Source organism: Haplochromis burtoni, unplaced genomic scaffold (assembly GCF_018398535.1).
Source record: "Haplochromis burtoni strain Fernald_Lab_line unplaced genomic scaffold, NCSU_Asbu1 Contig_390, whole genome shotgun sequence".
NCBI classification, from domain to species: domain Eukaryota; kingdom Metazoa; phylum Chordata; class Actinopteri; order Cichliformes; family Cichlidae; genus Haplochromis; species Haplochromis burtoni.
Genome location: NW_024582751.1, coordinates 487086 through 512709, shown reverse-complemented (window position 1 = coordinate 512709; position 25624 = coordinate 487086). Strand labels below are relative to the sequence as shown.

The 25624-nt window shown below is 40.5% G+C and overlaps 2 protein-coding genes across 10 annotated transcripts in view; one reads left to right on the top strand and one right to left on the bottom strand.

Annotated features, from left to right (window-relative positions):
- Positions 1-15549, top strand: part of LOC102291301 (carbohydrate sulfotransferase 11) — an 18761-nt gene extending 3212 nt beyond the window's left edge. The window contains exons 2-4 of one of the 4 annotated variants that reach the window (XM_042212740.1): positions 11917-11993; positions 12388-12549; positions 12671-15549. In XM_042212740.1, the coding sequence (XP_042068674.1) occupies positions 11917-11993; positions 12388-12549; positions 12671-13351 (920 nt within the window). In that variant the 3' untranslated portion in view covers positions 13352-15549. Of the gene's footprint in view, positions 1-11913; positions 11994-12384; positions 12550-12670 lie in introns of all 4 variants that reach the window. The other 3 variants (XM_014340651.2, XM_005944070.3, XM_005944069.3) reach the window with 3 other exon arrangements.
- Positions 15550-15657: 108 nt separating this feature from the next.
- LOC102289969 (solute carrier family 41 member 3) overlaps positions 15658-25624 on the bottom strand; it is a 39310-nt gene continuing 29343 nt past the window's right edge. For all 6 annotated transcript variants that reach the window (XM_005944065.3, XM_005944067.2, XM_005944064.2 and 3 more), the window contains 3 exons: positions 23046-23180; positions 22302-22450; positions 15658-20306 (listed from right to left, as the gene is read on the bottom strand). In XM_005944065.3, the coding sequence (XP_005944127.1) occupies positions 20133-20306; positions 22302-22450; positions 23046-23180 (458 nt within the window). In that variant the 3' untranslated portion in view covers positions 15658-20132. The remainder of the gene's footprint in view (positions 20307-22301; positions 22451-23045; positions 23181-25624) is intronic.

The following is a 25624-nucleotide window of genomic DNA, read 5'->3' as shown; positions in this document are numbered from 1 at the left end:
TGAGGTAAGACAGCAGAAGAAACACAAACAATTGTAAACAGCTAACAGAAAGCTAACTGAGTTTATCTGTACTGAAGCACAAGCACAAAGTAACATACACCCAGTACTAGGGTTTAAAAGAATCAGTACTCATGTATTAATAGTAATTTGATACTAAAATGAATATTCAATTACGATATTAAATTGCAACCACTGCAGGCAGACTTGCACATGGCTTCTTTTTTCATTAACAGCTGAAGTAATTAATGTTCATGTACTGCAGGGGGAATTTAGAGAGGTAAAGCTTCCATTTTAGCAGGTTAAGCAAGCTTAACCTGGCCACACGTTAACATTAGCAGTTTATTAGCAATTACCTGTTAGCCACATTAGCCATCTGTTATCATTAAAGTAGGGGCTAGCAGTGTGTGAGTCGCAGATAGGATATTGAGCAGTGGCAGATACACTGGCCAGCCACTTGGCTGTTTGGGAGCAATAGAGTTCTGAGTGTGGAGAACTAATCCGAGCAAATAAAGAGTGAAATTGAGAATAGAGCAGTAGAATCAGATGGTTTCAGGTTTGAAGAGCAGAGCTGAGGATGTAAAGAGCTGAAAACTGAGGTTGAGCAGTGTGAACGCTGGATGCCGGGAGATGTGGACAAAATGATAAACTTTAACTCTTCTGTTTTTACAATAATTTCTTTGAATTTATTTATTATTTTGTTGTAGCCAGCTATGACGTCAATTTTAAAATGCAGGTAGTGAGCGGTTCAGCCTTTTACAGTATGCGCTATGTTTTATTTATTTATTTTTTAAAGCTTCTTCGTTTTAACATTACTAATTCCATAATTAATCAAAGGCTCATTTGTAACTTGTCTATAATGCTCTTCTTCTCCAGTCAAAAAACCTATTTAGATGTGTTAATACATTTTACACTAGTGGTAGGCAGATCGATCCAAATATCGATTTTATAGACACCAAGTCGTCATCGGTATCGGATCGTTACTAGCCTGGTGAGATTGATTCTTTAAGTTCTGCTCTTATTTGCAATGCTGTGCTTTCGGCAAAGACGAAACAGCCTGGTCGCCGGACTCGCCGCTCCTGTGTCAGCGCAGGAGCGGCTGTGAGGAACCTTGGGGTCACTTTTATTAAAGTATTTGGGATATTTGCTACAGCTGTGTAAAATGCAATGCAGGTGCTTTTCTTTGTCCAGGTTTTATTTGTTTGATGTTTGAAAGTTCCTGAAAAGATGCAGTTTGTCTGGCTGTTTGACATGTTACATTCTGAAATGGTAGCTGCTGTGTGATACCTTGGAATGAATTCTTTTGCAGAAATAAATCAATAAATCACCAATAATAGAGCAAAAGTGGGATGTCAGTCAGGAAACAAACCACACAACCAACAAGGAGCTTCTGTATTTAGCCTCACTATTTTTGCGTTTTCCCTTCGTTTTTGGAGCAGCTGATAACAGCACAGCTCTGAATGTGATCGGCTAGTAGAGCAGGGCAATATGACCAAAAATATTTATCACGATATACATTTGAAAATTTGCGATAACGATATAACTGACGATATAATTGACACTAGACAAAATACTTTACAACTCCACAACTTTATTAGTGCAAAAAAACCCCATCAATGTATTTTCACTTAAACAAGCAGCTGTTTTTTATGTGCATTAAAGTTATAAAAATTAACAGTGCAAATGCAAATTCCTTGCTGACAGTTTAACCAAAAGGCATTTCCAGTGGAAACTGGCCGACATATCCTCAGCATAACCATGTATAATATCCACAAAACTTAAAAAGAGGTTATACACACACAATACGGTAATATTATGTTGAAGCACAGTACGTATCACTCCGCGAGGCTCCTGCCTACGATAGCCGTAATGCTCCAACAATCCATCAAGCGGTGCGGCTTCGTAGCTTAGCAAAGTCGTACTAAAACATTTGACAGATTTTCGAGCGCCGTGTCACATAAAATCGGATTATAAGGGGCACTGTCGATTTTCAGAAAAATCAAAGGATTGATTTTAAGTGTGCCGTATTTTCCAAAAAACACGGTAATAACGACGGCCCGCTAGCATGCTCTACCAAAAATAGTGCTTTGTTGTGTATCTGACGGACGAAAGCTAAACCAGTTCCACACCACTGAAGTTGCAGCATTTTTACAAACCAATTCTGGTTCATCTGTTTCATTCAACGATCCGCTTTCGCCCTTCTCATTCTCCGTCGCCGCCATGCTTTTTCCGCCATGTGCGTATGAAAACAAAGGCACTGCGCATGCGCGTTTTACCCATATTCTATCGCAATATTTCATTTTCTTATCGTTGCCCAACATTATACCGGTATTACCGTGAACGGTATGATATGGCCCAGCCCTATCGGCTAGTGACAAGATGATCGGATGGAGCACAGCGGCACCCATCAGCAGCGGCGTGCCTAAATTAGCTGGGGAGTTGTCAATTCAATTCAATTCAATTCAATTTTATTTATATAGCGCCAAATCACAACAAAAGTCGCCTCAAGGCGCTTCATAGATACAGAGAAAAACCCAACAATCATATGACCCCCTATGAGCAAGCACTTTGGCGACAGTGGGAAGGAAAAACTCCCTTTTAACAGGAAGAAACCTCCGGCAGAACCAGGCTCAGGGAGGGGCGGCCATCTGCTGCGACCGGTTGGGGTGAGAGAAGGAAGACAGGATAAAGACATGCTGTGGAAGAGAGACAGAGGTTAATAACAGATATGATTCAATGCAGAGAGGTCTATTAATACATAGTGAGTGAGAAAGGTGACTGGAAAGGAAAAACTCAATGCATCATGGGAATCCCCCGGCAGCCTACATCTATTGCAGCATAACTAAGGGAGGATTCAGGGTCACCTGGTCCAGCCCTAACTATATGCTTTAGCAAAAAGGAAAGTTTTAAGCCTAATCTTAAAAGTAGAGATAGTGTCTGTCTCCCGAATCCAAACTGGAAGCTGGTTCCACAGAAGAGGGGCCTGAAAACTGAAGGCTCTGCCTCCCATTCTACTTTTAAATACTCTAGGAACAACAAGTAGGCCTGCAGAGCGAGAGCGAAGTGCTCTAATAGGGTGATATGGTACTACAAGGTCATTAAGATAAGATGGGGCCTGTAGGAAGCTAACAGCAAAGTTTCATTTTGGAGGAATTTCTCTCTGACTTGATCACCAGGTTCTGTTTGCTGAAGTGTTTAATTTAACCAAAAACTGAGATCAAATGAGTTCTGATAATGATGCTTGATCTTGATGGTCTCACTATTCTTATGTTGTTTGTTTGCAGGTTTTTAGTTTGCTTACATAACCTGTTGCCACCAACTTAACTAACATTGTTTCACTACATCTGTCTCTGTGAGGTCCCCTCCACATGTGGCATGTGTGAGAGGAGAGGTGAAATGAGGTGTACTCAGAACAAAGAAAAAAAACAAGATGAAAAAAGAAAATGAAAGTAAAAGGCAGCCAGGCTAACAGAGTTGCGAAAATACTATTTGTAATATATTTGTTGTTGTCCTTTTGTCATTTATTATCTTATTAATAAATTCAAGTTCCAGAAATTGATACTGTCGGATTTATTTGCTTTTCTAGTTTTATTAAGTTAGGAAATTAATTTTTAAGTCGAGTCTGATGCTGCCTTACACACAAAAGACTGATTCATTTATCCCAGCAAAAGGCAGATACATTTGTTACCTTAAGCCAAGGTTATCATATCGAACCAAAGCTGGATCTGGATGGTGCCCTAATAAAACCAAGACTTACAAGTGACAGACTTCCTTGTGGGAGTAACCAGGTCTTAGCTGCAGTGGAAATCACTTCCAATAATAGAGTGTGACTGTTGGTGAAGGATTGGGTAATCAGTGTCAAACAGTGTGGACAGTTGTGTGTGGTTGGTGTTACTTCACTGTGGTGTTTTCGTCACATTCACAGCCTTTTGAATTCTGTAACACTTTGCCATCCCAGTACAAAAATAATACTTGATCTCTACAGCTGCATACAAGATTATTGGCAGGTCTGAGCGATATGGATAAAAGTCATCATTTTTTTTTTTGTCATTTCAGTCAGTACTATACATTTGTATCATGATGAAGATTGAATCACTAAAATCACTACATCTGACAAACCTGAAGCTTCATTTTTGACTCCTAAGTGGGATTAGGAAAATATAAGGTGAATCTTGTTTTAAATATTTTCTATCAGAAGCTGAACATGATAAATGTACTATAACACTGGACAAGAAAATGTAAATAAATACCATGGGTACCATGGGAGTTTAAGTGATAATGAACTAAAATCTAAATTCTGGCAAATTCTCGCAAAAACTTAAATTATTACAAAAACTGCCTGTGAACTGCTGTCAAACTGTTTTAAATTGTTGGGAAATAATCCCACAAATTAAAAAACATTGATAATTTTCTGCAGTATCCTCAGGACAATTTCCATAAGGTGAACATAAACCAAAGTGACATATTTGCTGAATTCTCCATGGGAGAATCTACTGAGGGCTCATGAAAGGCAGTATAGTCTCATTGAAGTGGGCGGTGACACTCATGCATGGGTCAGTTGTGTGACTTGTACATTATCTAAACACTCAAAGTCCTCATCAGGTTCCTTTTGATCCCCTGGGGTGTAATGTTCGATAACACTATGGCTAGAGTTTTCGTTCACATTCTCAGTTGTCATTTTGTCTTTTGTCTCGCTCACACTCCTGATGAACCAGTATGCAGCAGCCCAAACATTAGCACATGTGCTGCTGCCGACTGCTCCTCCAGTGCTCTGTCTTGTGTTTGTCAACCCAAAGACTTATTTCCAACTCTGTTCCAACCACATGACTCAAGAAATTACAGTACAGTAGTCCCAGCAGCAACAGGAAGCATGGTGCATATAATTCTTGTGGTTCTATTGTCTGACTTCCTAAAACAACACCCTCAGTTGGGAGTTTAAGAAAGTAACACAAAGTCCTGTCCAGAGTGGTCTTATGAACTCATTTGTCCAAGTCATGTCATGTGTTACGCCATTAAATGCTCACTTAGTTAGGAATTTGACTGAAATGAGATTGTGATGTATATTACAAGAGGCTTAGTGTTGATGTTATGACTGACCCTTTGACATCAATGAATATATTGTGTGTCTAATTCTTGATCAGCAGTGAACTATGGTCAGGCAGTTGAGATTGACAACATACAGTGTCCATGCAACCACTGCAGGGGGATGCTTGGACAACCAGGTGATTAATATGAAGGGACACAAAATTTAATATGATATAATTTTTAAAGAAAATAAGCAATATTTAAGATACTTACTCTAGATTGCATTGGGTTGGCCTCTAGTAAAACTGTTAGGAACCTTGGGGTCACTTTTAGAAACATCCTCTCTCAGAGTGATGCTTGTTCCTACATTCATTACTTTGCTATTGTTATCAGGTTGGTCTAAAAGTTTCTGAAAAAGCCTTCAGTTGATCCAGAATGGAGCAGTGAGAGTACAGACAGGGAGTAGAAAGAGATCATATATCTCATATGTCTTCTCTTCATTGACTCCCTGTTGAATCCAGAATTGAATTTGAATTACTTGTGCTAACATACACGGTCTGGAATATCACTCAGTGAGCAATCTCACCAAGATCTGTTAGGCAGAGGAAGTCTATATTCATCATTCCACTTTAAAGTGTGAACAGTAAATTGGTTTGATTGGTTCCAGAAGCAACATTACCATTCCCACTTACATTTTACTGTTAGCTCTCCCCCAAAAGTCAAACAAAAAGATTTGTGACACTGTTGAAATTTCCCCGACGTAACCTGTTTCCACCCGGTCTTTTTGATCAAACACATCACTGTTTGTACAAGAATAGAATTGAATCTTTTGCCAGTCGTTCTTCTTTCATGTGGCTGCTCTGACCCAGCTGAGCTGCCTCAGTATCACTATGCGAGTGTCCTTTGAGCATGTAAACATGTGTGTTGTCAAACCAGGAGCACATGTGTCACCTTTAAAAGTGCTTTGAACTGCTTCTGTGGCTGTGCTAATTTAAAAGGTTTTGTGCTCTTTCAGTTTGACACAGGAAACCATTTTCTTTCATCAGCGTAAAATTTACAGTTTGGTCCAATTAAAAGATGCAAAGCATCATTTTGTGTGGCCAAGTCAGTCGTCCTGCCATAGTTAATATAGGGTTTTGATTTTTTGTCATGGGATTTGCTAGAATCATCATTTCTGAACATGAATATTTTCTCCGCTCACGGTGCTGTTTGCTGTGTTCACCCTCGCCAGTTTTATTCCACTTCATTTGCTGGACAGCTGTATGCAACTGTGCCTGCTGTAGGGTGGTAAAGCCTCTGTGTCTGTGTTCCCTAGCTATGGGAAACAATAGCAAACTGTCTGCTCAACAGTGATGTGCCCGTGGCATCTGAACAATATGAGCTGTTCTGATTTACGTTTTAAGTCTGGAGTGGACTGTTATAGCTGCCACCACACACAGGAAACTGAATTCACCAAATGTGAAAAAGCAAACTGTCAGCCATGAATGACAGAGTTTTGAAGGCTGTTTTGACAGCCATCATTGATGCTCCACACAGGCCGAATCCTCTCTGGGTCTTGTGACAGTGATGGATTCCGCATCAAAGCTCTAAACAGCATCATCAGGGCCCACTCTGTCATCTCACCCATGCACAGACTGTGGGGATTGTTTTTCACCTAAACATATTGTAGACAACCACTGTAAACCTTTGTCATTAAACACATATACAGACACAATCTTTGCATATCTATTCATACATGTAGCTTAATCAAATAAACTAAGTACACTCTTCATTTGCATGTGTGCACACCGCCACTTATCACTAGCCACTGACACTGATAACAGTGCAGCTGCTGTGACGCAACAAGTGATGTCTTTAAGGTCTCCAACAGAGCCAACAGCTCATTAGAGAGCACATCACACCATGTGCTACACCTGTTGGCAGTTTGTGCTGTGTTAGTATTGTAATGTAAAAGGTGTTAATATGGTTAATAAGGCTAGTGTCTTAAGTACATAAAGATGAAGTTATTTATAGTCAGCTTAAACTGCATTGGTGCCATGTTTTTAGCTTTTTAGCGCTGATGTGTTTGTAACATTTAGATCTGTGTAAGAGACCGGAGTGCACTGGTCTTAATGCAGAGGTTCACACAGGATTGGATTCTGTTTGTGGCAGCAGTGCGTGTACCCAAACCTTAAATTGTGTTTTTTATGAACTGTTCGAGTTCATAAAAAACACAATGTCATCTTAGCGTCTGAACATTTTCTCAACAGTTGCATCAGGAGACAGAAAATTAGTTCAAACTGGAGCTGTACTGAAGTATGCCTCACTTTATCTGACATGTTTTACACAACTGTGCTGCTCTGTAATTATGAATCAGACGTGTTCAGCTTCTTCTTGTGTAAGAATACTGACAAAGCCGAGCTGACGGTTGCTGGAGTTGGATGTCGAACGATGTGAGGTTTCACTGAAATTACTGGAACGTAAAAAAGACTTTTGAATGAACCGTGCTGAAACACAGATGGGCAGAGGTGTAGAAACAATAAAGGCAGATGCAGCGACAGACTGTTAGCTGCAGTGATGTCTCAGATAGATCAGTTCATTACATGCTACATGTTGTTTCAGAGAAGATAAATTTCAAGCGAACCTCAAGTCTGACATCAGATTTTTCAGGTTTTTCAGGTGAAAAAGGATGTGATGACTTACAGGAACTGGTTAGTCAGTGCATCTGCTGAATGTTTGTAAGAGGTGTGCAAGTAAAAGTAAGAAGAATAAGATTAAAATGGAAAGCGGCTGCCAGCTCGCTAGTGTCACTTAGTGTAGAACTACCAGATTTAGTTTGTGTAATCACCAACATCTGCAGTCTGTAGCACATGAATGTTGTGACACCGTGAATCGGACTCTGCCTGGTGACACGTTAGTCTTGATAATGCTGTAGTCTTCCCTGCCTTTGTCAGCTGCTGGTGAGCCAGACTTTTATTTACTTCACATAAAATACATTACATTTCCTCTTTCTTACAGCTCATGGAAACTAATAAAGATAGGCCTTCTTTTGAAGTGCAATTAAGCTGAATTATACACCCATGCAGTACAAGTGATGCAGCATAATTTTCTGTGCCTTGTATGCATTATGATCATAGAGGTGAAGAGGTTTCCAAAAGAGGAAGCAGCTTCTTTGCCAGTAAAGCAGGGTTGTGATTTGCCTTTGTAGAGTGGGGACAAAACTGCCATTATTCCAAGTCCCACAAGGGCTTTTTGCATGTAATGAGACTGGGGCCTCTTCTGCTCCTATTCAGCTATGGGTATGTTGTCACTTCCTGATATGAGAGGAAGTGGTGGTTTACTGGTGGAGTGTGATAGAACACTCTACACACACATACACATAAAAAAAGAAAAAAAGAAACTAAGCTTCACAATGATCAGAGCATAGTAACCACAGATGTATTCGTGGTCATGTGATGTATTATAAAATATCAGAAAAGTTGGCCTGATAGAGGAATTCGTGATTGAACAATTTAGAGCCATTTGTATTGGTAATACACACCAGTGGACCGTATACACCCATATTTAGAAGTTATGCAAGTAAAGTGTGTGTCATGTTGACTACAAACTTGACTTAGATATTGCAACTGTGCTTATCAGCTGCAAACCACAAAAACAAACTAATTTATTGAGGGAAATGATATTTTTTGGCTGCAGAGATAGCAGTGACCGGGGTTTATCTGTTCACATCAATTTGGCAGTCAGTGAATATTAAGAGTCTGTCTTAATAATAGAAAAAGAATAGAGAAACAAATGCGTCCTTGGCACAAAGAGGAAATAAATAACAGCCCGAGTCCTGTGTTTGACAGGCTGGTGAATAGATTTCTGGGATCCACAATGTATCCAATGGATACACAATGGATCCACAAAACAAATCCACAAATACAACATGTCACGATTATCCATCGAGTAGCTCTTTAAACATTACACACTGACTGACTGACTCACAGCCTGTTGTCCAGCTAAAAGTTTTATAATTTGATATTCAAATAGCTGACATTTCCAGGTCTGCCATGCTAGTGATACCTTGACTGTGGATATCTGCTAAGTGTGTTTTTCTGAGTAGATATGTGAGCAGTGATCTAATACTAGTGTTAAACTATAATAGCTATGCTCCTTGCTCTGAGACCAGTAATCATTCAGGTGTGTGTAAGGTAGCGTCAGAGTCCACTGAATGTTGATTGCCTAACATTTTTAAATAAATAACAAATAATTATTATGAAAAGGTGATCTAAAAAAGGTGATATAAAAGGTCATGTGTGTTTTATTAAAATAATAAAACACATATTAACATTATTTAACTGAGTTATTTGCTGTTGTCTCACTTCAGCACAGTGTGAAGTGGGTTTTTAGTTTCCACATCCACGAGTCCACTTGGGCTTGTGTGACATAAATTTCATCAGCAGACAGTGACTGTGTCTGTGTCAGCAACAGAGTGTAGGCTTGAGAGTGCCTATTGCATACTACTGCCATTTATGGCCATGCTAGTTTCCCCTTTCCCTGCTTTCAGTCTCACTGAGTGCATCTCCTCAGACACTTGTGTCATGTATTGAGTGGAGCTGATGATCCAGTTGTTGACATTGGATTGTGGCCTATATTTGCCATTTCCTGAGCTTTCCTCGTGACTTTGGCATGGATAGAAAACCCAAACATTTCATGTCCATGTAGCGTTTATGCTCAAAACAGACAGTAAACTATTAACAAACCCTCCACAAGTGTCTCTTGACCTACTTTTCAGCTTCCTGAGGAAGTGTCCTGGGTTTGCTAAAGGCTTATCTGCTTAATAATTGTGGACCTGTGCTGTAGACTGAGGGCTCACATGCCTTATGTATTTTAATTAGAAATCTCTCGAAGTTGCCGTCTTATTTTAAAGCCTTAGTGTTTCACATCTACAGGATGCCACTTTGCAGTTAGTGTGACTTTTAGCCTGAGTGCTGACAAAAAACATCTTTACTGGTTTAGACAAAATCATATCAGAAATGACATGTTCTTTCTTTTGGCCTGGTGTGGATTTTCGTTATGTATCCAGTGAGTCCAGGAAGATTTGATGTCTATCTGTGCGTGTTGCTGATGATGTGGCACAGATTACCCAGAGGAAGTGGAGGATTTTGATGGTTCATGTGAGCTCACGCAGAGAGGCTGTGGCCCAGGCAGAGGTTGTGTCTCCACAGCCTCTGCCTGCCTTGAGCTGAGATACGCCGTCTTCTTGTTGTGTGAGTGCACATTACACATTTGCTCTGTCACCATTTGTTCTCCTTTTTGTATTTGCTTCTTCCTCAAAATGGAAGGAAGCAGTTATGATTTACAGCTTCGTGTCAATCTGGAACATGTGACAGTGTTTTTGTCAGACCAGAATGCACAGCTGATGGGTTTTTAAACATTTCAGAACAGCAGGGGTTCAATTTTATTTGTTTGATGTAGTTCAGCAGAAAAGAAGAGACACAGTAGGAGGGAAATGGCCTCCGTCTCCGTCTGGATTCCATACTTACAGCATAGCCATTCACCTTGCTGGTTAATATTCTTTCCATATGATGGCATGGAGACACCCCTCCCCCCAAAATGCTAAACTGCATAAAGCACACTTCCTACATCTACCTACCTCTGTCTTACTCTGGCGTTGTGCCTGATATAAAGCAGCCCTCTGCATCATTTAGCCACATGTGCAAAACAAATTTCTGTTCTCACTTTAGTGCCATTAGCTGCAGACCTAAACACTAACACTGTGTTTGCAGGGAGGGGGTGTGGAGGGTGGCATAGAGGAATGGAAGAAGAAGACATATGTGTTTACAGAGGCTGAAGAAGGAGGAAGGGCACAAGTATCTAGACTCTCGCAGATCGTCCAGGTCAGCCTAACACCATTCGCGTCCACAGCTAACTGTTGTGTGTGTGTTTGTGAGCAGGTAAAGGTCTTCTTAAAGCAAAGAGAGGCTAAAAGAGATGTGTTAATAATGTAGGTGTTGGAGTTTTATAGAATCTACAGTATAAATGAATGGTGGGAGATCACATCATGACTGAACGGGACCAGCAGATGGGTGGAAAGTTGGCTCTGTCCGTAACTCCATTTGGACATCTTTACAGCGAAATTTAAACTTGTGCAAATATATGAGACGCTGTTTCTCATTAGTCACCTACATGCAGACTGAATTTTGAAAAAATAACAGTGAAGTGGTTACACTTAAATCAGTGGTTGTGGATATATGACACACCATGCAGCAGACTTGCTGCAGAACAACTCTGATCCATCAGAATGAATGCAGGACCTCTGGAGGTGTCCTGTGGTGCAGAGCGGGTCCTGTGGGTTATGGGGCAGGACCTTCATGGATTGGGTTTGTTCCAGTGCATTTATCAGAGCGGTGTATGGTGAGTTTGGAGTTTATAATCAAAGGCTTTGGCATTTTTTCTAGGCTTCATTGCTTATTTGGACAATTTTTGTTGCGTGGTGGAGCTAGGGGAGACCACAGCCTTGGGGAGTGTTAAGCAACATTAATGTACTTTTCAGTACTCATAGCCGTTAATGCTTTGAAGCGCTCACTGCTTTGTCCTCCTTTGTGACTCTGCAGAGGCAAAAATGAACGTCCTCCATTAAAATTCAGTCAGGAAATACTTTACTCAGATCACCCAAACGAGAGCTTTCACAGGTTGCTTCCACGTACACTTCTACACAGTCATTCTTTGTTTTGCACCCAAATGAGTTTCCCCAATGCTGAATATTATTTAGTGCAGGTTTAAGGCACCACTGAATTACTGTCACTTTTCAGACCTGGGAGCAGAGACACTCTGGAGTATGTGATCAGCGAGATGATCAGTTTTGTCCACTTCACGTCTCAGAGGTTTCAGTGTCCATTTTAGTAAAACATGTTTGTTGTTTAAAAGCAGAAGCTGGTTTGAAGGCTGTCACCAGACCAGGGAAAAGCAGGACAAGTCCGCTGCAGACACTTTATAATGGAGACCAGGTGAGAACAATGGCACATATTGTCCCACCACACACACAATCGCACACACATAGTGTGACTTGAGGGCTACAGCTAGTAGGTAGCAAGTTTCACTTTCACTGTACAGACTGTACCAACTGCAACATCTAAAGCTCAGTACTTAACACACTGTAGTATTAAACATAATGCAAAATGAACACTTAGGCTCAGGCTTCCAGTCTCTGACGAGCTGCTGCATTTAGTTAAATCACTTTAAATTTGTATCAAGCTGCTTATTAACATTCAAACATTCAAAAATCCGTGAAGGAGTTAAACTCTGTACTGACAGCTGACCTTCAGCAGTTTGTTAAAAGGCTTTTGTTGAAAGTTGTTTGTGCCTCTCTTTCTCTCTCTGCATCGTCCTCATCACAAGCAGCTGGAGCTGTTGGCAGCTCACAAGTCCCTCCAAGGCCGCAGGGAGCTGCTGGAGCAGGCATGTCTGAGCCACACGAGGAAGCGCCGCGTGCTCTCGCCCGAGGATCTCAAACACCTCATTGTTGACGACATGCACAGCCTTATTTACTGCTATGTACCCAAGGTTGGTAAGCACGTACAGATGAAATGAAAGAGGTTTGAGAGAATGTGAGCGGATTGGATGATGATAGAGGGAGACAGGTGCATGTTTTTATTTCACAGGTGTTTCCTTTTCTGACTTGCAGGTAGCCTGCACTAACTGGAAGCGTGTCCTCATGGTCCTCACCAGCGACGGCCGCTACACCGACCCCCTCGCCATCCCCGCTAATGAGGCCCACGTCGCAGGTAACCTCCGCACGCTTTCGGAGTTCTCGGTCGCGGAGATCAACCAGCGCCTTCGCAGCTACCTCAAGTTCATCTTTGTGCGGGAGCCCTTTGAGCGGCTGGTGTCAGCCTACAGAAACAAATTCACGCGCAGGTACAACACTGCCTTCCACAAACGCTACGGAACTAAAATCATCCGCCGGCACAGGCCCAACGCCAAGCCGGAAGCCCTCGAGAAAGGAGATGATGTGACTTTCCCTGAGTTTGTCCAGTATCTTGTGGACCCTCGGACGCAACGGGAGGAACCTTTCAATGAGCACTGGGAGCGGGTGCACTCCCTCTGCCACCCCTGCCTGATCCACTACGACGTGGTGGGGAAATACGAGACTCTGGAGCCCGATGCTCAGGCCGTGCTCAGATTGGCCGGAGTGGAGGGGATGCTTCAATTTCCAACGTCCGGCAAGACGACCAGGACAGACGGCCACATGGCGGGGCGTTACTTTAAGCACATCAGTCCTTTCTTTCAGAAAAAACTGTTCAATCTGTATCGCATGGACTTCATGCTCTTCAACTACTCCACACCAGAGTATCTCAGGACTTGATGAGCATCACTTGTCCTTTCAGGCACTTTTGTGTCGCTCCCTGCCTCGGAGTGGTCCACCACAAGCAGAGACTTGACACTGGGACTCTCCAAGGAAAACAGTTAACGGCTGTGGAGAGTGACTGGATTTTCTGGTTTCAGTAAGTGAAACTAAAAACTGCCTAAGAAGACAGATGGTGTGTGTGCTGTGATCTACTGAGTGAGGGTGGAGTTTTATCTTTAGCACAGCAGACTGCAGGTGACACATCATCTCTTTACAAACAGATCCTTTTTGTGTTTGTTGCAATTTCTTGCCAAAGTTTTGCTTCATCAAAATTAGCAAGCCTTGCTTTGACTTTAGTTTGAGTGTTGTAGAGCTGGTGAAATGTGCCTCATCAGCATTTTTCTGCAGCTCTCGCTACAGATTTCTTTTCTTTGTTTTTGCATCTTCTGAGAGGTAGTGAGCCAGAAATGAAACTTGAGAGGAGCAGGTTCTCTTCTCACAGGTAAATGTGCTGACTGTGAAACTGAGCACAGTGTTGCCGTCTCTTAGGAAGACCTTTATTTATGTCAGTATTTATTGTTTTGGAGAGCAAGGATGTCGGGCTCATTTTTTTTCCCCAGAGGAAATGATTTTCTTTTCTTAAAGAAAAAAGCTTTTCCCTTTCAGAGTCAATATCTTTTTGCCATGTCAGCTTTTGCACATTAACCGATGCTATAACGGGAAACCGTCAGAGCGTGCCACATCAGCCTCCTGCTTTAAAACTGCACAAATCTCGCAGCTCTCGTTCACACCGGCTCCCACAGATCCCAGAGTGATTTCCAGTCGTAGACGCTCCCTCATTCCAGTAAAAGTGTGTTGCCGTCCCTCATCTATCGTGTGCCTGTATTTAGCTCTGAGCAGGTAGGCTGAACAAACAACCACATAGCTGTGGTCAGGGCTGCGTCCAGCCCAGGACTAGCCCTGGTCAGAGCTCCCCTTGTTGGGCTGTAGGCAAGCACAACAAGGTTTAATCCAACTACGGTCACTGAACAGGCCTCGTTCAGTAAATATGATCAATACACTGTTTGACCTTCATTAACTCTTTGAAGACAAAATATGCATTTAAGATGGACTTGAAATATTTGCCAAAGATAAAAATAACTTGTTTAAAATTCATATTACCTCAGATACTTCCTTGCAAGCACTATAAGTGAGAGACCGTTTGTATACCCATACATATCTTTTTTTATCCCAGCGTCCACTTAAATTATAGGAAGATTAGATTATGCTTTAAAAATAACTCCCAAAGGCATTTCAAGGTGCCTTTAACCAACAATAATTGGGCACAAGATAAGAGATTTGGATCTCTCTTAGACGAATAAACTGAAATCAAACCAAACAGTGCTTTGATTCCTTACAATAATCTGAATATCTCAGTGCTACAGTTTATCAAGATTAAGAGCTGGGATTACTTAGTCTTTGTAGATATTTGAGACATGATCTCAAAACAACAGATGCGAACGTTTCCATAAAAAACACACCCACAGTTTGCTCAGTGTACACTGAAGCTTTGGCTGTTTATTCTTATCTGCACATCCTTCTGTTTCTTTTATAAAGTATGTTTAATTTAGTCAGACACATGCCAACCTTTATTATTTTCCTGTAATTACGCTTTGAAAAGTGCAATATTAGTACGTGTTAAAAGTTGTCTTTATTCAAGCCTTAATTTTGTGCCATATTTTATTTTTCTATTCCAGCCATGGATTACAGGGTGTTCCTTTCCAATGCTTTCCTGCATAGCAGTTTGTAATTTAAGTCGTAATTTGTAAGAAGCTGCAACTTGGCAAAACCTGATTACACACTTTATTTTTTTCTTCTGTTTTATGATCTACTGCACAAAATGTATGTTTCACCTTTTAATTTAGAATCTGCTAAGTTTTCATCTCAGATGCCCTGACGCTGCTGTGTGGGACACAGCTAGCCAAAGAAACCATTTTCTGTAGAAATGTTCTTTGAGTCAGACCTTTGTAATGTTGAGTCATTGTGAAACGGCAAACAGAGCACAATCTGAAATAATCTCTCATGCACTTGTGACACCAAGCTGTGAATCTGATAACTGAAGTGCACTTGCTGATGTGATAGTGAATGACTGGTTACCTTGAAGTTTTAAAAAAAATATAAACCCACAATGACAGCACTGTGTGTGTCTGCTTTATTATTATGACAGTTGTCCTATAGTTGAACGCCATTTGAACACAGCTGTGCAGAAACTATATTTTGTGTGGTTTTTTTGCAACTCGTGCAAAAATCACTGTTCGTGCATTCTTTACATTTTCAGTAGTAGGAATAGTAAAACTGCCCCAAACTTTAAAAACCATACACATGCTGGAGTAGCGGGACTTTTTTTTTTCTTATTTGTATGATAATGCCACAGACAATCGGAAATTAGTCTGTTAGTTTTTTATTAAAATAGAACTGTTCATAACCACAAAGTCACATTAACACTCACCAACAATTTTGCTTTAATCTCCAGACACATAAGACAGCACAGTGTAGGTATGGAAGCTTGAAGAACTGAACACAGCAAGATTAGAAAATAAAGGCGCTTTAAAAAGGCCCTAACGTCATAACGTGGCAGTGTCAACACTGAAGTACAGTACAAGCTCTGACAAAGGTAAAGGAAAAGACAAAGAACTGTTGCAACATTTAAATACAGATTGTTTTTTTTTTAAACATTGAGATGCTTGTAGACGAGATTTTAGTTACAACATGGTTGACATTTTTGCTTTCAAGGCAACTTCAGACTACTAATAAAACACAGTGCAAGTTTGCAGTCAGATGTTTTTGTTCCAGTTGCACTCCATACTGTCCAATAGGGCTGGATGATACACTAAAAAAGAAATAAATAAAATAGAGGTTTGCTTTCTTGCAAAAAGCTAGATGCAAAGACTGACCACTCTCAATTAAAAGCCATTTAGCAGTGAGCTAAGTTGAGCTAATAGCTAGCAGGTATATTATATTAGCAGTTAATGTTCGTTTTCATTGTTTATAACTTGTAGATTTTTAGGCCTCACTCACACAAGCCTAGAGACTAGTGGACAACCCTGTCTTCCCAGTTTCACTACCACCTGTTGAATAGTTTTTAAAAGTCAGCATCTTCTGGACAATTTGCTGAAGACCGCAGCAATCTGCTAGTGACTAAAGCAATTTCAAGGAGGTTTTTGGTGCAGTACCATATATCTTTCTGCAATCATTTTCATGCTAGTGACTGCACACAATACAGAGAAACCAGTTGCCAGTTGAATGCACACTGCCCTGGTCTCTAGGCCCGTATGAAATGAGCTGAGCAAACAACCTCACAGTGACTTCTCACAGCAATTCACAACTGATCAGAGAATACATGTTTGGTTGTTGCCAGATGGTTGCAGACTGTGTGACTAGGTCCTTAGGTTATGTTAGTGCTAAGATAAATAGTTATCACTCTAAAGTTTAAAGCAAACAAGTATTTAGCTATCTTTAACAATTAGCTAAACTGCTACCATTGCTTCACTTTAAAGGTTTAGCTGTAATTAGCAGGTGCTAGCTTACCTAAGCCAGTTAAACTTATTCTATACCTTACACATATAGCTCTATTGAGCTATACATATAAGTATAGCTCAATAGGGAGCTATACAAGCATAAAGTTATGCTAGTTTTAAGGTACAGTGTTTCACTATTTAAAGTTCATATTACGGTGATTGCCTTTGACATGGATAAATAGTTAGTTTTTTCCATTTTACAGTTTAAGCATTTAACTGGGATAAAAGGCAGCACTGTGAACAAGTTATCGCCATCCCTAGAACTTGGATCCATGTTTATAAAATTACTAAATTAAATGCTCAAGTAATGTTCCCATGTTTTTATCTGTGATTGTTCTCTTTAAACCATTTGGTGTAGTGGTCTGCAGGTATGCGAGACTCCACTTTGGATCAGAGCATTTTGTAGTTACAGGGTGACCCTCAAGTGAGGCCCAATGCAAATACCCTCTAATTTGTTATAACCTGGCAGACATCACGCCACCTACGGTAGACTACAAGAACATCATTTTATATGTCGTCCATGTGAACATGAATGAAGCGGGGGGACTACTACAACAACTCTGGCTTTACCAGCAACATCCATTTATTGTCCTTCTTATCCAAATATTTTACTCTTTTACATTTTTAGAAATGGCAGTTGAAAATAATAATTTATTAAAACACTAAACTTTTCCTTTTAACAGTTTTAAATTAAATGTGCGTCTAATTTGGATCACTGTCAAAAATTCAAACAGCAGACAATCCACAGTCAAACAAACATAATAGTCTAAATAACTAATTTCCTAAAACTGTCATATTAACCTTAATTGTTATGCGAATGACAAATTTTAAATTATATCATCCAGCCCCTTCACCCACACTGGTTACGACTCACTTGTGTGCTGGTACAACACAATCTTAGCTGTGGTCTAAAATCTCACAGTATCACAGTTAATACACTAATCTCAGATGACTAACCTGGAATTCAAGTAGTACACGTCTATTGTTCTTATGCACCTAGTGCTTAACAGTGTTACAATAAAAGCTTTCAGCAAAGACCTATTAACACTGCAGTACCTCACATAAATGTTCACTGAGAAGACAGGTTGTTGACAGAAACACATTTATGTCTGAGGTTTACTCGAAAAGTGCATGCACGTGAAAAATGAGAAACTCTCCTTGTGTTTAATGAGTGCATGTACACACACATTTGTGTTTCAGTGTTATTTTGAAACATCATGTAAACTCAAACAGAAAGACAAGGACATAGTTTGGGCCAGTCTGATTTAGTCACCCAAATGCTGTCATGAACTTTTACTGATTCTATCTTTTATGTTTTATTGAACATTTGAATGTTCAAAGTCTGAATATAAAGCAGCTTAAACATGACTTTAACTGTTACGTGAATTAAAAAAGGGCACAGTGAACACAGGCAGAATGTGACACCAGATGCAAATTATACCAGCGTGGATTAAACGTGTCCAGAAGAGTGGGATATTTCTGAACTCTACTATTTTGGGGTTCTAAGACAAGACAAAGAAAATCAAGGATATCAAGACAGACTATGACCAAGAACTGGGGTTAAAGGTCAGTTTTGGATTTGGTCAAGAGCTGAGCTAAAACCTTAAAGTCCAATATGTGCAAAGACTTTCCATAACCGACAAAATAAGTATGCACTCACTGCTGTAATGATGAGGTCACTATGAATAGTAAGGCTTTGTTGATCCTCCATTAAAGGGATGTAATATCAAGTAGTGAGAGAATTCCAGAGGCAGCTGTCTGGTTTTTTAAAATCATCAAGTGGCAGCACAAAGTTCACAACTATCAAAATATTGCAGAACGCTTTCTGAACATTGAGATCGTGACGCACAAGGTGAGAGGTGCACACACATTTTCACACTTCAGTGTTTAGAAACACATTTTTAACAATTTCTAGTATGATGTGAAATCTGAACAACAATCTCCTTTCTCATAATCATTGGCTTATTGACTTAATGTGCACGCTAACGATACTGTACATTTATCTAGTGAATGTCCAACAAGAAGCTCTACATAATCTGAACATTAGATATTCAGGAGAGCGCTGTGCATTGTGGACAAGAGAAAAAAAAGATTTACAGATGTCAAACATTTAACAGTTATTATTTCTGTCCGTCCATCTGTCTCAGTATCTCAACATTATAAATCCGCACAAAGACTGGTGTCTATTTTGGTTGTTAGAATCCTTATAAAGTACATTCTGTGGATTATGATAGAGATAAGAAGATTATCATGAGAACATTCCCCATTATTTTATATTCCAGTTAGTGCAGCAGTCCCCAACCTTTTTGGTGCCACGGACCCGTTTAGTGTAATACAATGTTTTCACGGATCGGCCTTTAAGGTGTCGCGGATAAATACAACAAAATCAAATAATATGACCAAGATAAAAACCGTGGTATTTTGTAAGTATAGTAATAAACGCAAATTCACTGTGTAATTCTGTAACTTTATTAGCAGCAGCATCCTGAAATGGGCCAACAACATTGAGAGTAACATCCTCCTCTCTGCCCCTTAATGCTCTCTGGTCGCTATGGTAACGCATAAATATTTCTTTGAAAATAAGTCTCACAATTAAAACATGGGAAAAGACCCAGGGACACTGAGTTAACGATACATTTCACACCTGAGCCTCAACTCACGTGGCGCGTACCGAACGATTCCAGTCGGTGGCCCAGGGGTTGGGGACTGCTGAGTTAGTGTGTGACATATATCATCCTCTCCATCCTCCAAAATCAATGCATAGTGCAATGCACCCAAAGACGGGCTGCTTTAAGTCTGTTCTATCCCTTAGATTTAAAAAGACAAAACAAAATCTTGCTGTCATGCCACTATGATAAGTTGCTACATATTCCACGCAGGGTAACCACATAAGGACCAAGAAACAGAGGAATCATAGTCAACATTAATTCAAAATGAAGGACATCATTTTGGCTAGGCAAAAAAAAAAAGATTGATTGGTTGCTAGGCTTAAAGTGGATGTGTCCAAGCAGAATAACCTATCCAGATGGATGGATGTAAATGGGTGGATGTCACCAGTGCTGTACCTCCCATCAGTGTAAAGGTTTGAATTGTGACAAATACGGATTTCTCAGGTGCAGTGGGAAAGATCCAAAAATGCTTTATTGTCCAATCAAAAGCATTTTTGTTAATGTAACAAAAATCGGGTTCAATACGATGGTGGCAGGCTAAGAGTTCAGTTCCTAATGGAAAAAAAAGTCAGTTTATAGACCCAGGCTTTGAACCACTGACACGCAGCGGAAACAGAGAGCCAGGAAACCAGTGCCGAGCAGGTCTCCCAGGGCAGTCAGGTACGGGATGGAGAAGTTGTCAGGGTCCAGACTCCGTCTCCACATCAAACGGACAATTAGGTCAGCAACATAAAGGAGGATAGCCACCTGAAGAGAGAAGACAACTGGGCTGTGAGTGTCAAAATGAGTACTTGTAAAGTTAGCTTCTTTTCTAACTATTAGCTGCCAGTAATGGACAAATAATCTAATGATATACATGATTTAAACAGCTAAAAGGAAAAGATGGGCGGTTGAAAGTATGGCTAAAGGAATGAAGTTGGTGAATGTAATGGCCCAACTGTCGAAACTGAAAGACCTGTTGTAACAGTATAGTAATATTTAGCAACTGAAAATAAAATGATGGGGAATTTAAATAGTTTTCTAAAGGTTGTCTGTGAAGGTTCTCAGTCATCCAGGTCAGTCTAAGGAGCTTGGAAAGAAAAGCTTCTTGAAGAATTTAAAGAAGTCCAGAGACTTTTCATTCCAAGCTCTTAGACTTTTCTAAAGGTTATGGGTAAGTTGTAAAAATGGCTAATAGTTAAAGTATGGTTAAATCTGTCCCTAAAACAATGGTTGAAATCAGGAAATGTCAGCGAATAGTAAAGCAAATGATTTAAATAGTAACTGTAACATTATTAAGATTAAGAGAATAAACAATGGTTCAAGTATTAAATGTTAGCTCAAGCTGTTGGACAAAAAAAATGGTTTGAGGTAATTACCAAACAAATGAGATTTTTAAATGCACATCATCAACTGCTGGAACAGAAAGTAACTGAATAATCAGTTAGTGATCCAGTTGCCTAGGTGGTCCTCTAAACCATTTACTATCAAGTTATATGCCAATCAGTGCTTCCCTGGAACTTGTGAAAAGTGTATCCCAGGTCCTGATCACTTCCCATCACTAATGCTTATGTCATGCGTAGTTCCTTTTAGTTGCCCAATGTCATTTTCCATCTGGCGCTTTGCTTCTAGTTCAGATGCAGCTTAAGACGCAGCTCTAACTTTGATAGTGAATGGTCTCTGTTTCCAGTTTGTGGCACACTTTAAGTTTCAGTATCATTCTGTGATTAGTTACCAACTGTCTGGCATCTAAACACGTGCGGCATTTACAAGCGTGCACACTGGGCGACCGCAGCAATGTGCTAGTGACCAAAGTAAGCAACAGGACATTTTTGGTGCACCACACTCTCTGAGACAGATTTGAACCAGCAACCTCGGGTGATCACGCACCAGTCGGTGGGAGAACGTGCATTTTCCCCTGAAACCGACCTGAGGGAGCGACGGGGTTTTCAACTGGTCTCTAGGCCGGTGTGACTAATGCCTAAAGTGGTAGAAGTAGAGCTGACTTTAAATAAATAAGATAAGATAAGTGGTCTAAAACAACTAAAAGTAAACAGCTTTCTAACAGTTGTTTATAAAAAAGAAAGAAAGAACAAACAGCTGTTGGAGAGGAAAAAATAAAACCTAGTGGATGAATAGTTGGAGCAGATGATTAGAATGTATATCTAAAAGTGATGGTTAAATGGTTACATGGTCTATATTGATTGTATTAAGCATTTGATTATCAGCTGAAAAATCTGTGATCCGTGGCAGTGTCCTATGAAGCTTCCTAGAAATGGAATCAACTTTTCTGGGCTTGGGCTGTTAGGAAATCTGACATCTGGAACCTCCAGGAGATTACCGAGAGTGCCAAACTATTATTGACTTGGTATCAAAGGACAAAACACAGAATTCTGTTCAGTAACACAGACTTTCCAAACACAAGATAGATGATGTTATGCTGGGGATTGCGCTGGACTTTCTGCTCTATCCTGGAGCAACTCTTTATCCCAGTGAGCTGCTCAAACACACACCTGGTACAGGTCATTTCACACTTTGGTAACAGGTGGTTGCGGCCATTTTGATCAGACTGTACAAAGTCTAAGTCTATAATGTACCTTCTGATGACTGGTTTTCACAGTCTCTGTCAGACTGTCATTGGAAACTTGAGGGTCAGCTGAGAGCCAACAAGTTCATGAGAAACCGCTCAGTGTTGGCTACCATCAACAGGAAAACTCAAATGATTTCTTACAGTGTATGTGGCATGGGGCTGAATCAGTGTACCTGTATCAGAGCAGCACACAGGTAGCAGACAGTGAAGGCTATGGTGATAGGTGCCTCCTCTCCTTGTAGCAGAGAGATGGCGTAAAGGAAGACCAGGTGACCGGGTATAACGAGCATCAACAGCACCCGTGCTGACTTTGAGTTGACCCCTGGGAGACAGAAAATGTAAGAAAATAGTGCCTTTTGTTATCAACCACTGATCTGTATCACCAATCTTTTGACTCCAACTTCTAGTCTAAACTTTACTGTGATTGTATGATGTAACATAATCTGAGTTATTTTACAAGCTCCACATTGTCAATATTGTCACCACTTATAGTTAATCTGACATCAACAGCTGACTTTTTACACATTCTGCAGACTCGGATTGACATCAGCATATTTGGAAGTCTTATTTGCAGTCAGCTAATAGATCAAGCCCCACATTCACACGAGCTGGCCGTTTGTCTCTGGCTGAAAATGACAATGATGGTGGTGAGACAGTGAGTTTAAAACTATGGTGTGGCGAGGCCTGTTGGGTGGCCCTGGGGCTGTAGCTCTTGGGTTTGGATTTCGTGAAGAGGCTGGCTCTTCCTGGGGTTCAGGCAGGTTGGGGTGGGCTGATTGTGTGTCTAGAATGCTTGATTCCAGACCCTCATTAGTAGAATTTATTTTTTACCAATGCCTGTTAGGACATTTAAAGTCAGTTTCCTTAAATCGTTTAAATTTCTGGTTTAGAGAGCTTCCACCGCATGGCAGCATTACCTGAGGAGAAGAAGGTGATGCAGGGATTGGGCCAGTGCTGCCTCATCTTGTAGGGTAGCACCCCTGGGATGCTCCAAAAGTGCAGATAGGTAGAGATCCTGCTGGCCTGGATGGCTACCAAGTTGCCACCCACTCCTATGCATGGGAAGAGAAGGCAAGAGGATGAACGAGCTGAGTCAAAGATGATGTAAACAAAGCAAGAGAAACTACAGGGTGGTTACCAAAGTTCTCTCCCACAAAGAACAGTAAACACAGCTTTAGTGACGCTTAATCTCATTTATTGCTGCCGGCACACAAATTAGGCCAAATAATGACACACTCTTGGCACAGCTGTGATCCGGACAGGGTCTGCAGAGAGACGCGAGCCAGAGCAACGCTAAAGCCTGACCACTCGAGTCACAGTAACTGAAACATAAGAGAGATGAGTACAAAAGAGCACTGCAAAGTGTGGAGACTAGTCACACATGCACGTGGAACACCACACAAATAAAACTGTCTGTAAAAATCAGAATGGGACAAATTCTGGCATAAATATTGTGTCAATACTGGTTGAGCATGAACTGTTTGATGAGCCATTTTCTGATTTCTAATGTGCTCCAGGTGGGTTACACAATCAAACTGGAAGATAAGATGCTGGGTGAAATGAATTTGTTCGCCTCTTCAAAGTCGCATTTCGACACAATCAAGGACAGCTTTTGCTTTTGCTTTTCACAGTCCATTTTCATCTGGTGTTGACAGTGATATCTGTGACTAACTCGGTTATGTCAAGCACCCTTCCAAGTACTTAGCCCCACAAAAAACAAAACCAAACAAAAAAAAAAAGAGAGGCACAGTTGCCATTAGGATAGGGAGAGGAGTGTTTTGTGAGGAAAACATAATGCTGGTTATATTTTGCAAGCCAGAATAGGAAATTTAAACCAGATGGGAAAATTTAGAAATTATAAGCGTGGCGCAAAGAGCGTATGAATTATGAAACAGCCAGAGGATGGGCAGAATCAAAATGAGAAACAGTGACAGGGAGGATCTGTGGTTATTCAAGGCCCTATGAGCTGTGCCAGCACACTGGCTGTGCATCATTAGTGGTTTACATTGACTTCTCAACTATACTCATCGGCTCTCTGCACGCATCACCTCACAGCCAAACCACTCGGCCTTAGGGCTGCTTCTTTTTTGCTTCCTCTTCTCTATGTCATGATGCAGTTTTCATTAAGGCATAAGTTTGACACACATTAAAGATGGCGATCAGGTCTCTATAAGCACAGTGTGATGATCTCTCTGCTCGTCCTTATGTTTATTTGACAGGTTTGTGGTACACACTGTACTACTGCGTCTCAAAAAATGTACATTTTACAGATTCAGTGCACATAAACAGAAATATTTCACCTTTTTCTTTTAATAGCTCATGAAAAGCAGGAATCCAGTATCTCAGATTTAAGTATGTCAATAAATTACTATTCAAACAGCATAAACACCTTACATCTCTCACCCTTGTTTAGCACATACAGCCGCAATCCTTTGGCAAACTTCTGATTTAATGGTTACCCGGATGACGATCATTCACATCCTCCAGGAGAGGATGAACAGTGTTAAAACTGCTACCAAATGGTTCACTGACCATGTTATTACTGTCCTGCCAACTCACCTCACCTAAACTCTAAAAGAATCTTGAAGGTATTGTGAAGAGGAAGATGAAAAACACGCAGGCAGAGCTGAAGGCTGCTGTCAAAATAACACCTCAGCAGTTCCACAAGCTGACTGCCTCCGTGCCACGCTACATTTATGCAGTAATTTGTGGTGATGGAGCTCCCGACCAAGTATTAACATCTTAAAGAAACATACATTTCAGAAGCTGGACATTCCTGTACTGTAAATCCTGTTTTTTTATTGATCTGAGGAGATTTTCTAATGATTTTTGGGATGCTTTTTAATGCTGGTAAGTTGGACACATGGGTACTATGGGAACCGATTGGCTTTGGGAACCAACACCAAGTGGCCACTAGATGAACTGCAGTTTTTAGCTTCATTTTTAAATTTTTGTTTGTTTTTTATGCTTGCCTCTAAAAGAGTAGCTTGACTTGCTGCATCTTATTACTCATGTATTTGCATCATTATAATGGCACAATCGAATCAACCACAAATAGTTTGCCAAGTCTACTTAGCTGCTGTTGCAACGCTCGACCTTTTCAAATTTTGTCTGTGGCTGTTTTGTTTGTGATTGTAGCTACTCTGACAGTTGGTTCTTCTTATTCTCTTCTTATTTGACACAACAGCAAAGGTGATGTAGATAAAGTCAGCATCCTCAAAAGTAAACGACCTAAGTAGAAGCTAGTAGTCCCATCAAAAGAGCATTTATTTTATTTTATTGTAAGATAATAGTATTAAGTCAAACAATATGGGAATGAAGAAACTGTAGTTCCTGTCCAGTTATGGCAAGCTCCAACACTGATGTTAAAATGGTTGATTTTAAAGCAGAAATAATATGTTTATAGCCAGGTATAAAAAAACGAAATAAAACAAACAATATTTATACTGTAGGCAGTTATACGGTACCAAGTGCCTGCTAGGTCTTCCCAAATGGT